The sequence below is a fragment of the Suricata suricatta genome, chromosome 9 (assembly GCF_006229205.1).
Source record: "Suricata suricatta isolate VVHF042 chromosome 9, meerkat_22Aug2017_6uvM2_HiC, whole genome shotgun sequence".
NCBI lineage: Eukaryota > Metazoa > Chordata > Mammalia > Carnivora > Herpestidae > Suricata > Suricata suricatta.
This window is the reverse complement of record NC_043708.1, coordinates 59,299,081-59,314,674: the sequence shown is the minus strand read 5'-3', so window position 1 is coordinate 59,314,674 and position 15,594 is coordinate 59,299,081. Positions and strand designations below refer to the sequence as shown.

The window sequence follows — 15,594 nt, the reverse complement described above, 5'->3', positions numbered from 1 at the left end:
ATTGAGCTTAAGACCACAAAAAGAAAGAAAAAAACAAGAAAAAAAAAAAGCCCCTAGCTGACAAAGACCGAGGTTGCAAGAAAATGTTTTTCAAGTACAAGTAATGCAAGAAATGACAAGTGAAGTGAAGGAGAGGTTTCAAAGCTTGAAAGACAGTCATCAATACTGACAGATTACTGTAATTCTGGCTGCCAGCATGATCGATTTGGACAGCATATGACAATCAATATTGTCCTCTTTAGTGAACAACATTAGATTCATAGTTACAGAAGATGTTCCCAGGATAAAATTTAAACTGTATTTAATGATCATAAATAGCACAATTTATGCTGTGGAATCTTAGTGGGTACTTTTATTGGGCATAAAATAACTAACACAGCAGTATAATTATCCAAATATAAGTGAGTTTATTACATATTCTTTTATCCTTTTATTTCTCTTATGAGGATTAAAGTAGTAACTGGTGGTTTTCAAAGTCTACTTCTATTTCAATTTCTGTTAAGTTCTATTGATCTGTTTTAGAACATATGATTTTTTTTTCTTTAATAAGAATTTACCTGGATTTGTCAAAAAGTATTTTAAAATTTGATGTATTTCTGAAATATACATGTTATTTAAAATTAAAAGACATCTGTATTTCAAAATCTTAGAAACACCTAGTTGTAATTTAGTAAAGTTGCATTTAAAAATGAAGTAATCTATTTGTATGAAATCATTTCCCGACACTTAGAATATAGAACTTTGTGAATCTTTGTAAAAGATGACTATATATTTTTCAGATCAGCAAAGAGTAGGAGTATCTTTACTATATCCTTAAGTAGTATGGGGAAATCATTTCCATACAGCTTCTAAATTCAAATTTCCAAGTTGAGAAAAATTTCTTTGATCTGTCTGATTTTTATGTTTTTATTCTGAGTGTTCCAGCAGTGGTTTTGCTGATGGAAATTGCTCCTATTTGCTGTGTAGATGGTGTTCATGTTTACTCTTTACATCTGAACTTATCTCTTTTCATCTTAGAAATTTTCTCCAATGTTGTATCTATTAATGTCTCAGCAAGATTAACTAACTATTAAGAACTTCATGAAATAGGCCTGAAAATCCAATCGAATCAATTAACCTACCAACCAACCAAACATAAAAACTCAATTAGGCAATTTGTTGGTGTTGGGTAGAGTTGTTTTATATTGACTGTAATCTTTACAGATAACAGAATTAATCACTGCACAAAATAATGTACCTTATTTCATTTCCTAAGCACATTCAAATTCATTACCTCATTTAATCTTGACAATAATTCTGAAATGGGTATTATCTTTTTTAAATAGTTTATTGTCAAATTGGTTTCCATACAACACCCAGTGCTCTTCCCCACAAGGTCCCTCCTCCATCACCACCATCTTTTTCCCCCCACCCCCTTCCCCTTCAACCCTCAGTTCGTTTTCAGTATTCAATAGTCTCTCAAGTTTTGCGTCCCTCTCTCTCCCCAACTCTCTTTCCCTCTTCCCCTCCCGCTGGTCCCCCATTAGGTTTCTCCTGTTCTCCTGTTAGACCTATGAGTGCAAACATATGGTATCTGTCCTTCTCTGCCTGACTTATTTCGCTTAGCATGACACCCTCAAGGTATTATCTTTTTTATAGACAAAGCTTAGAGATTCTGTGTCTAGACCAAGATTACAAGGCAGAGCTTGAGTTAAAATTATTATTTTCTAACTGCAAATCCAGCCACAATACCTCTAGTGTAACATGCAAATCTGAAACAGTTCTCAAAAGAGTATAAATTTAGGTGCAGGAAAAAGAAATTAAGCCATAGCCCAACATGTTTATTCTGCATTTTTAACTACTTGGTAAAGTGTACATCTTAAATGTTTGTACCTCAGGCCAGAAATAGTTTGTGTTTGCTTAATAAATGGAGTTTGTTTTATGACACGAGGGGTACAGAATTTTGTACTACAATCTAATCTCTCTGACCACTTTCCCAAAAGATTTAAGGCATTCTTTCAACTGTGTCTTAAATGAAAGGACGGAGAACACTAACCTTAGGATGAACATCAGGATCAGGCAAAGATCAGAAAGACAATCTAAGAGGGGTTGACAATGTGGATAAATATAGCTTATAGATAATAATCTGTGTATTCCTTGTAGCATTAGCTACCTTTCTAGAGATAGTCAGGGAATAATAAACCGAATGCTTACATTTCACAATGACCACTTCAAATCTGATCTTTCAACTTAAAGTAAGTGAAGATATAACTGTCACAAATAAGAAATGCGATATAAATGTCATTAAGCTTAATCAATGTACCATGCCATGATCCACCACCTATAATTCCATTTCACAGTGTCAGAATACATGAGAAATTACATAGGAATCAGATTGCTTACGTCAATTTTCATCAAAAGAAGAGAATATAAGTGGCAGATTTACGATAAATCCATTTCATGTGGAATAGAATCAGGATATTTTAAAAACCCTTCCCTGTGAAGCTTAACATCCACAATTTATTAAGAAAAATAATTGGAATGTTTTAATCATAAAGAAAAAGCAAATGGAAATAGAAATTCATTTTAGAAAGCAATTATCAGAAAACAATTTAGAATTTAACACGGTACATACTGTGTCCCAGGCATTGTTCTAAGAGCTTTATACATACTGACTCCTTCAGACCTCATAACACAATGCGCTAGATGTTATCGTCCTCATTGTACAGATATGGAACTGAGGCTCAAATTATCTATATAATGTTCCCAAGGCTAGCTACCTAAGCATCTGAGTCCAGAAATCTGGCTCCAGAAGCCATGTTTGTTTTTCTTTTTAATTTTTTAAATGTGTATTTATTTTTGAGAGAGAGAGAGACAGTGCAAGCATAAATGGGGCGGGGAGACAAAGAGGGAGACAGAATCTGAAGCAGGCTCTGTGCTGTCACCACAGAGCCTGATGCAGGGCTCAAACCCATAGCCACGAGATCATGACCTGACCCGAAGCCGGACCCTTAACCAACCCAGGTGCCCCTCCCAAAGCCATGTTCTTAAACACTCCATGTCCTCTCATACTTCCAAGTCTTTGTTTATCTTGTTCCTTCTGCCTGGAATGCTCTTCTTAATCTCATCCACCTGATTAACTCTTATTCATCATCCTTCAATATTTAATCCTCACATTTCTCATAAGTGTTTCCTGCCACCACTACCCTTCCAGCTGAGTGAGAGACTGCTTCTCATTACACATCTAAAACACGGTACATAACTCTTACAACACATGCACTAAAAACAGTATATTTCCTTAACTAGATTGAGTGCTTTATGATGACTGTTTTGGTTATTTCTTTACATCCAGTGTATCAGAGTACCTACCAGGGACTGTAATTAGTTAACCAAAAGATATGTACTGATTAGTAGTGTATAAAAGAAAATACATCATTCAGATATAATAACTGCTCAAACACTGGGTAGGAACTCTATCATCTATATATCAGTGAACAGAAACTCAGGTCCTGACACATGAGACATCCTTACCTTGGAAAGCAGACATGAATTAGAGAAGAAACCATACTGTTTAAAAAGGATACAAGTTTTGATACAGTGGAATAAGAGATTTTAGAGCACGGCTTGCATTTATAGCTGTTGCTCGAACCATAATGGGTAGGACTTTTCCATTCACAATAGCACCATCAAAAAGTGGACCAAAGAAGGGAACCTGATTGAGAAATTAGAACTTAATTTTATACTCATATTGGAGAAAGATTATAAATAAGAACAATCAAGATATTGCACACAAAAAAGTTCCTCTTTAGTTCTTCCTTCAGTATAAATACTACTCAAATTCAATTCTACTCCATGATTCACACTAGGACAATAAATAAAAAATGCCAAAGGTTTATAGAGTTTCCTATTCAAACAGAACCATGTTTCATTTAACTGACTAAATAATTTATATTCCCTGCCAATTTTCAAATTTTTGTTGTCTCAACTGTACACAAAAATCCAACACTGGAAATAAATTCCTTTTCTTCCACTGAGTAAACATAGTAGAGATAACACATGCTCATAGGCAGCAAGTTAGTTTTTCATTATTTTTGTGACCACCTTTACTATAAAACCTAAAAGACCTTCATTACATAGTTTATTAGAAAAAAATCTGTTTTGATACTTGTCACTTTTATCAGATGACTGACAGTTTCAAAGTAATTCTATTTGAGTATGGTTGATACAGATGATAGCTGAAGACAAGGATGTGGGCTGTGGATAATACAGTAAACATTTCAGGCTTTGTTGCCATGTGTTGTCCCTGTTGTATATTCTTCTTTGATTTTTAAAAAAAGAAAAACCTGGGGGTAATGCGGCACTGAAACAAAATAAAAACAGAAAAAAGAAAGAAGAAAAACCCATTAAAAAGGTAAAAACCACTATTAGCTTGTTGGCTGTACAAAAATAGGAAGTGGATCATAGTTTGCTGGCCCCTAGTTTATATAAACCCTAAGGAAACCTGGCTGTAAGGTCAAATTCACACATGGGACACTTAGTCTAATTCAAGAAATTCCAAAGATTCATGATCAACTGTCAAAAACTAGGTTTTCTAGAAGTTAAAAGTATTTGATTAAAAAAAAAAAAGTAAAGAAGACACCAAAACACTACCACACTTTTATTATCTTGAAAGAAAATACTTCTCAAGTGTGCTTCAACTCTATGGCATGAGACATCCAACTAGAACTTTATTATCTTTTTTATTTTGTAGAACTTTCATTTATTAAAAGTGACATGACTAAATAATCATGTAATTCTTATTAATAAGATTACTAAAATACAGGGATCATACCTTCCAGATCAAAAGGGAATGACTGCTTCTTATTATATCTTTAAAGAAACTATAATCATCCTCTTAATAAAAGGTAATCCTTTTGTGACCTTAGTAGAAAAGAACTTCCACTCTGGCACTTCTCCCATGTGAACAAGTTTCTTGTTATTTTTTTCGATTTTAGCTCCTTCTGAACCACACTTACACAATTTACATTGCTACAAGAGTATTTGTCTCACTTCCCTGTTTTTGCATCACTTCCTTGTTTTCACAACGTGATGCCTAGTCTAATCCCTCTGAAAGAAGAAACTCACAACCCATTCAGAGCTCAACAAGTATTATTAAAATATAATAAGAAGTTCTTACCTCTGGCTTTTTCATTATCTGGATACTGAACATGTGATTTTTCATTGGATATATGACAATAAGGACATCACCAAATTCTGTAGGAATAATTCCTCTCCTGTAGTCTCTAGTATGCTCTGACCAAACAATGTGTACTTCATCATTTCCCAAATGTCTCAACTGGAAAACCAAAATAGTTCATAGTGCTTTAGAAAAAGCATACAGTTATTCATACAGCTACTGACAACATACTACATTAGAAGAAAGACTAAAAGGTAAATAAATTAAAACCTATAAAAATCATTTGATCATTTTTCACAACAATGTGGAACACACTCAAAACATTAGGAGATACTGCAGAAGACCAGACATTTTTTAAACTGTCTATAGTCAATGGGAAACAAAGAACTTACACTTAAAAATTCATATATAGCCCAAATACTCTTCTTAACTAGCAACTACCCTAATTCTCCACTACCAAAACTTTCAAAAGATTGTTTTAAATGTTTTTAAAAAGTGAGTGATTTGGGGCACCTGGACGACTCAGTCAGTTAAGCTACCAACTTCTGCTCAGGTCATGATCTATCTCATGGTTCATGAGTTCAAGCCCCATGTTGGGGTCTGTGCTGACAGCCCAGACCTTGGAGCCTGCTTTGGATTCTGTGTTTCCCTCTCTCTCTGCCATCCTCCACTTGTGCTCTGTCTCTCTCTCAAAAATAAACATTAGAAAAAAAATAAACCAAAACCACCACAAAACAACAACAAAAAAGGAAAAACAAAAAAAAAAATTAACATTAGAAAAAAAGTAAAGAAACAAGTGAGTGATTTAAGATTCTTCTCCTTTTTTTTCCCCCCCGACCATTCTCTCGAAGTGCTAATGAGCAATAAAGTTGCCTAAAGAAGGCAACAGGAAGAGAAGGAAAAGAAATAGGTAATTCATAAATTAGGTAAATAACCTACTAAGTAAGAGAAAGTTGACTGTATGTGGTTCAACAAATTTCCTGGGTTTCTTTGCCTATGAAATTCTTCCAAACAGACTTCTTGAAACTTGCTACAGTGTCAAGATGTTTAAATATATGTGGTGCTTACAAAGCCTTTTGTCAGAGTTAACATTATTGTGGTTAAAATAATAAAAAAGCAAAGCATCTAAAAGTTGGATTTCTAATAAGTTATTAGAAAAATGAACTTACTACCCATTAGTCTTTTGAGTTTTTTTTCATAGAGATTATTGCATAAACATGTATTTTAATATAAAATGTAGTTATCTTAGCATATTAATGGGTTCTGTCACTGCAAACATCTGAGTCCATTTTTGGCTCATCTCACGTGGGCTCTCTGACTGCTTTCACATAAATGGACATATTGTATGGGAAGGTTTGGAAGAGAGAACTAGGGTAAGTGTCATCAATATTTTTTGTATGAACTAACATGCAAATGATTTCTGTTTTTGAAATATGTAATTTATTTGACTTAAAGATCACAGAGTAGGAGAGAAGTTTAAATATGTGATTTAAACAACAACAAAAAGGAATCAAGTCCAATTAATGAAAGGCTCTCTTCTGTTACCCTTAGCCATGGGGTTCTTTTGTTCTTTTCCTTTTCTTTTCTTGAAAGTTAGCTCTATGCCCAACCTGGGGTTCGAATTCATGACCCCAAGATCAAGAGTTTCACACTCTACTGACTGAGCCAGCTAGTGGTCCCATAACCCGGAAGGTTCAGGGGGTCTGTGCATATTTGAAAATTGCTTGTAAAATTTTATTTGTGTATTTTTCTGAGGAGAGAGTCTATCAAACAGGAGTATGTAATACAAAAAAAGCCAAGAACCATTGTTCTAATGCTTTCTAAAGTCTCAAATACCAGTTTATCTAGAAAATCCTAATCACTATAAATAGCAGTGAAGTATCTGAAAATACAAGGTAAATCCCTGAATTTTAACATTTGTATTCCTAAGCATGAAATGCCCCCTTAGATACTCTGATGGATTATAAGATAGAGTTAGCTGTTACTCTACAGACAATGCCCAGGTAACCTACAGACCAGAATCTATTATTTTAGAAATATAGTATAAAAATATTTATTTTCTTTTAAGGAGACATTTTTTAGGTTTAAGTGTATTAAATATCTTTTCCTCTTTGGAAACCATAAACACACTCATTGCTCTAGATTCATGATGGTAGGCCTAATCATCAAAATATTGTTTAAATTTTAATTCTTCATTATTTACACCACAGCACACATACATGTGTGGAAACACACACCCCTTGAATGATATAAATTCAGTACTTGGGCTCTGTGACATTTTACAAAACCAAACAGATTACACAACTTAGAAAAGCTATGGCTCTATAATTTCATTTTTTAATCAAAATACTTTAAAAATATCCTTCCTATACAGCATCCCCATGTGTCAGCTTCCCTAATAGGTTTATGTTAACTGAATACAAAAGAAATGTGAAATAAATTTAACCAGGAGGGATGATCCAATCTAATTTTGATACATTAATGTCATATGCTGTACATGTTACAATAGCAGCCAGATCTAATACTAAGCTCCAGGCTATACTGAGATTTCCAAATGGCAGATTGTTCTAAGTGATATCAAGTATAATTGAAGTAATAAACGATAGTAAAAGCTGAGCACACTGTCAGGAAGAATTTAAGTATTTACTTTTTAAAATTAAATGAGTTAGGTTAGGAAAGACAAGACAACTGAAATAATGCAGGTCTCAATTTACAGAAAATTCCTTTTATTTATCTGCTACATTAACCCTTGAACTCTTGCCAAAGCTATCTATAATTTCTAGTGCCTACTTATCTAAAGAAATGAGAAAAAAGAGCAACTAAAGTTTTATCTTATAACCAAAGCCTGTCTTCAGATATCTCCCACAGGGTATTAAAAGTTTGCTATAGAAGTTTAATGGGGAAAAAAATAATACATTTTTACTAAGACGTAATGAAGATATCTGTGGCAAAGAACCACACTTATAACAAAGTCATTGTAAACATGTTCAAGCATTTTGAGGGAAGAGCTTCATGAACATCCCTTATCCTTTTTTAAAAAAAAGTAATTATGTTGTCATGATTGGGCATGTTTTTGTATCTTTAGGTCTTTATTTTTTTTTAATTAAAAAAATGTTTTTTACTTTTTTTAATGTTTGTTTATTTTTGAGAGAGAGAGAGAGAGAGAGAGAGGGAGTGATGGATGGATGGATGGATGGATGGGGAGAGAGAGAATGAGCAGGAGAGGAGCGGGGAGAGAAGGAGACACAGATTCCAAAGCAGGCTCCAGGTTCTGAGCTGTCAGCACAGAGCCCCACATGGGGCTCCAACTCACGAACTGTGAGATCATGACCTCAGCTGAAGTCAGACACTCAACCGACTGAGCCACCCAGGTGCCCCTGTTATCTTTAGGTCTTTAAAAGTTACTAGATAATAAACACAAACTGAGAAATTGCTAATCATTGGTATGTATATCTTAGGAGTTTTTGAGAGGTTACTGAAAAAATGAATTTTGAGTATTAACAGTTAATAGGAATTTCAGAAGTGAAGTGTGTTTGACACTTTTAACATAAATATATAATATTTGATGTTTATTAATTATTTATCTCTTAAGGACTTCTAAGATTGTGTCCTGTGTATACTCACCAGGTTTTTCTATACTCCAAAAATTCTCAAAGAATTCCTATCTACAGGTTTTTGTATCCAGATTCTGATCACTTCTAAAATAGAGTACAAAACTTCTGTGCATAGAATAAATCAGGTAAAATGATTGGCAACCAGATAACTCTTCCAAATCCACTTCAAATGCTGCTGAAATAATTTTAATTCAGGATATATAATATAGGCTGCAGATTATCATTATCAATTAATGAAGATAAGTTAAATGAAATTCAACATGTACAAAATTGAGATCTTCAATACACTGTAGAATATTAGCACTGGAAGAGATCCTAAATAAAGTTCTGATTTCCAGCTCAATACAGGAACTCTCAGTGCAGTATCCCTGATGAGTAACCCTTCCTCTAGCGGAATGAATACTTCTAGGGTTGGGAACTTTATATCTTCATGAATTAGCCTATTTTTTAAAGACCTACAATCATTAGACCATTCTTTACACTGAGCTAAAATTTGCCTTCCTGTAGCCTGTTCTACAATGACTCTTACCAAAGAAATCCAGTCTATATTCTATATATTATCTTTTCAGATATTTGAAGATTGGTCTAAATATAAATTGATCTAATATAGAAAATGTCGATTTTCTTTTCCATGTTAAATGTGTCCTTAGTTCGTCCTCTAGTTTACAAAGCTATTCAGTATTACCTCAGTTTATTGGTGTTTCTATTAAATTGTGGGTCTGGAATTGAACACATTATTAATATATACTCTGACCAGTACGGTCAGCTCACAGTGGGATGACTTTCTTTGTTCTGTTTACTAAATTATTTTCTGCATTTTTTCAAAGTTGGCTCAAATGTAAGTTGTGGTCAATTCAAACTCTTAGGTGTTGTTCTTACAAAGTTCTAAGCAAGTACAGCTGACTGCTAGAATTAAAGAGATAATTTATTCTTATTAAATTTTACCTTGCCAGGTTAAGATTATCTTTAGACCTATCAAAGTCTTTTTTTAGCCTGATTCTGCTCTTCAGTGTATTGGCTCTTTCTTTCCCAAATTTGGGCTACCCTTAAATTCAATTTCTTGTGTCTTCATTTAGATTTTAGATAAAAATGTCAAATAGGACAAATCTGGGTAACAGCCTTATATAGCAAGTCATTTCAATATTCCTCCTGGGTAAAATAATATCCAACATCAGGGAATCTGGGTGGCTCAGTCAGTTGAGCTTCTGACTTTGACTCAAGTTGTGATCTCACAGTTCATGAAGTCGAGCTCCACTTCAAGCTTGCTACTGGCAGCCTGTCAGCGCAGAGCCCGCTTCAGATCCTCTCTTCTCTCTCTGTCCCTCCCCTGCTTGCACTCTCCCCCAAAATAATAAAAAATAGCCAACATTTTAAAAATTCTTACTATTCTAAGTGCTTTGGCATAATTTAGTTTTAATAACAATGCTACAAAGTAAGTACAATTATTATTACCCACCCCCACGGTTTTTTTGCAGATGAAGAATTGAAGCTGAAGAAGATAAATAAACTTGCCTAATGTCACATTAAGTAGTTTTAGTGGCAGAGCCAGAATTGAAACTCAGGCAGGTTAATTCCAAAAACCACACTTTAACCACTTTTCTATATGCCTCTCAAATAATTAATTTAGGTCTCTAGATATGATTATACAACCAGTCATGAATATACTTAATGAACTATTATTAAGACCCCATTTCTTCAACTTGTCCACAACAACTTAGCTAAATGCTTTATACCGTCTATGGCCTTCCCTGATCTAGTAATCCTATTCAAACAAATTAAGTTACTTTGATGTGATTTGTTATGGTGAACTTATGGCAGCTCCTACTGATCAGTACTTCATTATCTAAGTGCTCACAAACCATCTGTTTAATAATCCTATTTTGTCAGGCATTGACACGGAGCTCATGAATGCTAGTAATTTTTGTAGTCAGTGGACTGCTCCATGTCCTTTTATGAAAATCAGATGTTTGCCTATCTTAAGACAGTGTTCTCATTTTCCACGATTATTAGAGATAACATTCAATTCTAGATTCCCTCAATGCCACAAAATACCATTCATTTCGTGGAGATGGAAACTAGATTTCATGTAAAGTAATATCATCTTTTACAAAATCAGGTTACCTTCCCCATTTCTGTTAAAAGTACCTAATAACTAATTATAATTTGGTCAAAATCTGAAAGTCTTCAATTTCTGTTTACTGTATCTCTTCATTTTTTCAAAAGCATTATAATCCTTTTTTATACTTTTTCTTCCTATTTTTTCTACTGCTGCCTTAGCTCAGATGTTCAAGTCATCCCACATACTTGCACTAGTTCATAAGTTCTTAAAAGGCCACTCTCCTACCTTCCCTCCTTCCCATCTACATTTTTGATGCCTTAGAAAATACTGAGAGGTGACTAAATGCATCGTGCTGGCTGGCACAGACAGATAGAATGGTGAAAGAAAACTAGACATAGTTTCTGCTCTCATAAAGCTTCAAGTCCAGGGGAGGAGACAGAGTAAAATAAGTACTAAGTGAATAATTAATGATAAAGATAATACTCTATAAATAAACTTCTCTGAATGGAAACAACAAAGAAAACTGATTATTATGGTACTTGAAGAATGAACGAAAGTTAATTAGGTTAGGGAGTTTGGGAGACTGCAGTCTGTGCATGAACAAGCTGAAACTGGTAATACTGCCTCGAAGCCCTCACTCTTTCCCCTTTCGGATACCCACATAGAGCAAAAAGCCCCAGTATCATATAGTCCTCAGTCATGTTAGAAAACACACTTTCATGCATTAAGAAAAAAAATTTTTTAACGTTTATTTATTTTTGGAGAGACACACAGAGAGTAAGTGGGGGAGGGTCAGAGAGAGAGGGAAACAGAATCAGAGGCAGGCTCCAGGCTCTGAGCTGACAGCACAGAGCCTGACGCAGGGCTCGAACCCATGAACTGTGAGATCATGACCTGAGCTGAAGTTGGCCGCTTAACCACCTGAGCCACCCAGGTGCCCCTGATGCATTTTAGGATCACTCATATTTTCATATGTTCACTTGCTGTCTGGATCATTCATTTTTAGCAATTAAGAACAGTTTCTTGAAACAATAGGCATGGTAGCTAGTATACAACTATCATAGCAGAGTGGGCACTCAATATATACTATTAAAAAGACAGTCTTGAAAATTCGTTATTGAAATGTGACTTAAGTGCAGAAGATGTGTTTGAAAAGACGATGGCTTGAGAACTGAAAAAAATATATACATACTGGACTTGTCTTCTAGTATAACCAGAAGCCTAGTGTAAAATTTTCCTTTAAAATATTTTCCATTACAGAAACTCAAGAAAACAAAGCTATTATATTTGGAAATTGTTGGAGTCTGAGGTTTCAGAGGAGGAGAAGCAACAGTTTTTTAGACATGTGGGCTGACTTCTTTTTTGGTTGCATTTGGGCGAACACGGACTTCACAGTTCTTGGAAGAACATCAGAGAAGGTGTTTAAGTCTTTACATTTGTGCTGAAGAAAAGGAGAAACACAGACAGGAAAGAAAAAGGACCACAGGAGAAAGAGAGGAGAATTGAGAAAGGGCGCAGAGAATGGAGACATGGAACAGGGCACGATTAGGTTAAGTCTAGTTATAGTATAGTCCTTACCTTGTAAATTTTTTTGTCATTACACAGTGCACAGCATAAAAACAGAATTATGTGCAATTATGGCATTTATTTAAATATACCACTTTAATGATGACAGGAGCTGTAAGTGCTATGAAAAGAATAAAATAGGGTAATGTGGCAGTGTTACTGGGTGAAGGGGACTTCTGTAGCTAGGATGGTTTGGAAAAGTCTCTCTGACACACTGTCATGGGAATCTGAGGACAGAATGGTGAGAATGAGAAAGCCTGATGATGTGGAGAAAGAGTATTTAAAATGGAAAGAACATTGAGTGTATAGCCTCTGAGACTGGCATGAGATTGACATGCTGCCAGTTTAGAATGAGAGCCAGTGAGGCCAGTTTGTGTTAAATGAAAAGGAAAGTGACAAGAGATAAGATCAGAGAGGTAGGCAGGCAGGTGGCCAAATTATGTAGGGCATTGAAGGCCATGGTGAAGAGTTAGAACTTTATTCTATATGCAATGAGAATGCTATACCATCCAAATTATACCATTTGTAGTGGTGAGATAAATTTACTCTGAACTATTTATACTTCCTGGTTTCTCTATCCTCTATTCTTGTCATAAAGAGTATATATACAGAAATTGGGGTTAAGGGTAGAGTCTATGATATTAAAATAGAATTATTTTATGTAAGGTTGTTATTTTGTGATTTAAACCATGAGTATAATCCCATGCCATTAACTATTATATTATACTAACTCTATTTTTACTAAAATAATCAATGTTTTGTAATACTTTTTTAAATTTGTTTTTGAATTCATTTTCCAGACTATATTTAGCATAAAAGTTTTCTGGCAAGTAAAGTATATTTCCATTTTATTTCTAGATAAGATAGCGAAAAATACGTTTAAAATTAAAATCTGATCAAGCAGGTCAATCAAGCTCATGTATTTGGGAAACTATTGTGACCAAATTATAAAACAGAAAATGAAGTGCTATCCACTAAACTAATAATTTTTCAGAGGAGACTGATTTGGTTGTATAATATTTCTAAGAGAGTACTTTGTTAGACTGAATGTTTGATTAATTAGTTCAAAAAAATGTAGTCTATGTTGTAAAAGTTCTGCTGCTACTGTCTTAAGACCTGAAAAAGTTTCCTTCACAAGAAACAAAACACTACACTTCAAGCAGGTTCAAAGATACCTACCTCTCATTCTAAGAAAATATTTAAATGCTTAAAAATAATTTACAAAATCATCACATGATATTTTAAATAAAAAGTGAGAACTAAAATTAGTTTCTATAAAATAGATATAAATGGTTTTCTCCTATCAAGTTTAAAACAAAGAACCAGAGTCATAAATAATTCTAGCTTGCCAGAGGCACGGCTATTTCTTTATACTGACTGTCGACTACCTAATTTAATTAGAGGTATTAAACTCCATGCTGAGGTCAACGAGCCTTACTTCCTCCAATATTACACTTCAACCAGCGCTCATTAATGTGTCTACTGAATGGATTAACACACCTAAAGATATATGTATAAAGGAAAGGGGGACAACCTAATGATATCCAATTGTTCATTTGTAATAGGACACATGTTCTAGGCCTCAACTTATTACCACTAATGTGGAATTTATTAAATTCAGGAGAAAAAATACCAATACAGAACGTGATTTTTTTATTAAGGAGAAATGGTGTAAGACAACTGGTTTCTATGATTAAGTTTAAATATTTAGCCTTTTATTAAAAAGAAATTGATTGTATAATAGAGCTAAAATATAAGCCTGTTAAAAAATCTTACATACTAGGACTCTGAAAAGCAGATTAAGGGCAAGATTCACAGGGAATAGGGAAAAGGAAAACTCAGTATACAGAGAGAAATAAATGTTAAGATTTTTTTGACTTCTATTTTAAAAAAAAGGTTTAGAATAGCTATATTGAATTATGAGACCAGGTATATTTTCCCTTTCTAATGAATTAAGTGAAAGGTTGCCTCAGTTTAGTTCCAACCTGATATGGATTTTATTTAAACTGATTTAAATTACCTCAGGGGACTATATCCTTCCAAAATGATGTTGCTTTATTATATATTGTTTATAGTTTTGATGGGCTTCACTTTCACATGGTAGGTACCATACATGCGAAAGCAGTGGCAATTTAAAATTTTCTCACTAAAACAAACCCTTTAAATTGATTTATTTAATTAAAAAAGCTTACCCAACTAGGGTAATTTTCTTCAATAAGACAGGCATTAAAAAAAAAAACAACTCAACAGGTGTAATTATTTTAACAACTGAAATAATTCACATGCTTACATTCTAAAATTTCTGAAAAATGGGGTGCCTGGGTGACTTAGTAGGTTGGGCATCCGACTTCAGCTTAGGTCATGATCTCACAGCTCGTGAGATGAGCTGCACATCGGGCTCTGCGCTGACAGCTCAGAGCCTGGCGCCTGCTTCAGATTCTGTGTCTCCCTCTATTTCTGCCCCTCGCCAACTCACACTCTGTCTCTCTCTCCTTCAAAGATAAATAAACATTAAAAAAAATAAGTCAAATTTCCAAAAAAATTATAAACAGATGCTTACATTTTAAGTCACAATACTTGTGAGGCATGCCTGGGTGGCTCAGTCGTTTAAGTTCTGACTTCAGCTCAGGTCATGATCTCCTGGTTTGTGAGTTCGAACTCTGCCATCAGGCTGTGAGCTAACACTGCACAGCCTGCTTGGCCTGCTTGGAATTCTCTCTCCCTCTCTTTCTGCCCCTCTTCTACTTACTTGCATGCATTCTCTCTCACAAAATAAATAAACTTAAAAAAAGGTCACAATATTTTGACATCCCAATATTAAATAACTGGAATATTGTGCCATGTAATTGCCTGTTTCCTTTCTTCCTACTAAATAACTGGAAAAAATATTAGCACTTTTCCACTTGGTAAATTACCAAATAATTAAAAAATTTTTTTAAGATTATTTATTTTGAGAGAGAGAGAAAGAGAGACCATGCATGTGAGTGGGAAAGGGCCAGAGAGAGAGAGGGAGAGAGAGAATCCAAGCAGGTTCCATGCTGTTAGTGCAGAGCCCAAAGCGGGGCTCAAACTCACAAATTGTGAGATCACACCCTGAGCAGAAATCAAGGGTTGGACACCAAAATGACTGAGCCACCCAAGCACCCCAATAATTTTAAATGTAGAATTAATTAGCTTAAAAGAAAAAAAAGTCAAAAGTT

General features: G+C 34.4%; 1 protein-coding gene across 4 annotated transcripts in view; it reads right to left on the bottom strand.

Annotated features, from left to right (window-relative positions):
* Positions 1-15,594, bottom strand: part of RALGAPA1 (Ral GTPase activating protein catalytic alpha subunit 1) — a 262,207-nt gene that overhangs the window by 27,985 nt on the left and 218,628 nt on the right. For all 4 annotated transcript variants that reach the window (XM_029952940.1, XM_029952941.1, XM_029952942.1 and 1 more), the window contains 2 exons: positions 5,156-5,314; positions 3,564-3,691 (listed from right to left, as the gene is read on the bottom strand). In XM_029952940.1, the coding sequence (XP_029808800.1) occupies positions 3,564-3,691; positions 5,156-5,314 (287 nt within the window). The remainder of the gene's footprint in view (positions 1-3,563; positions 3,692-5,155; positions 5,315-15,594) is intronic.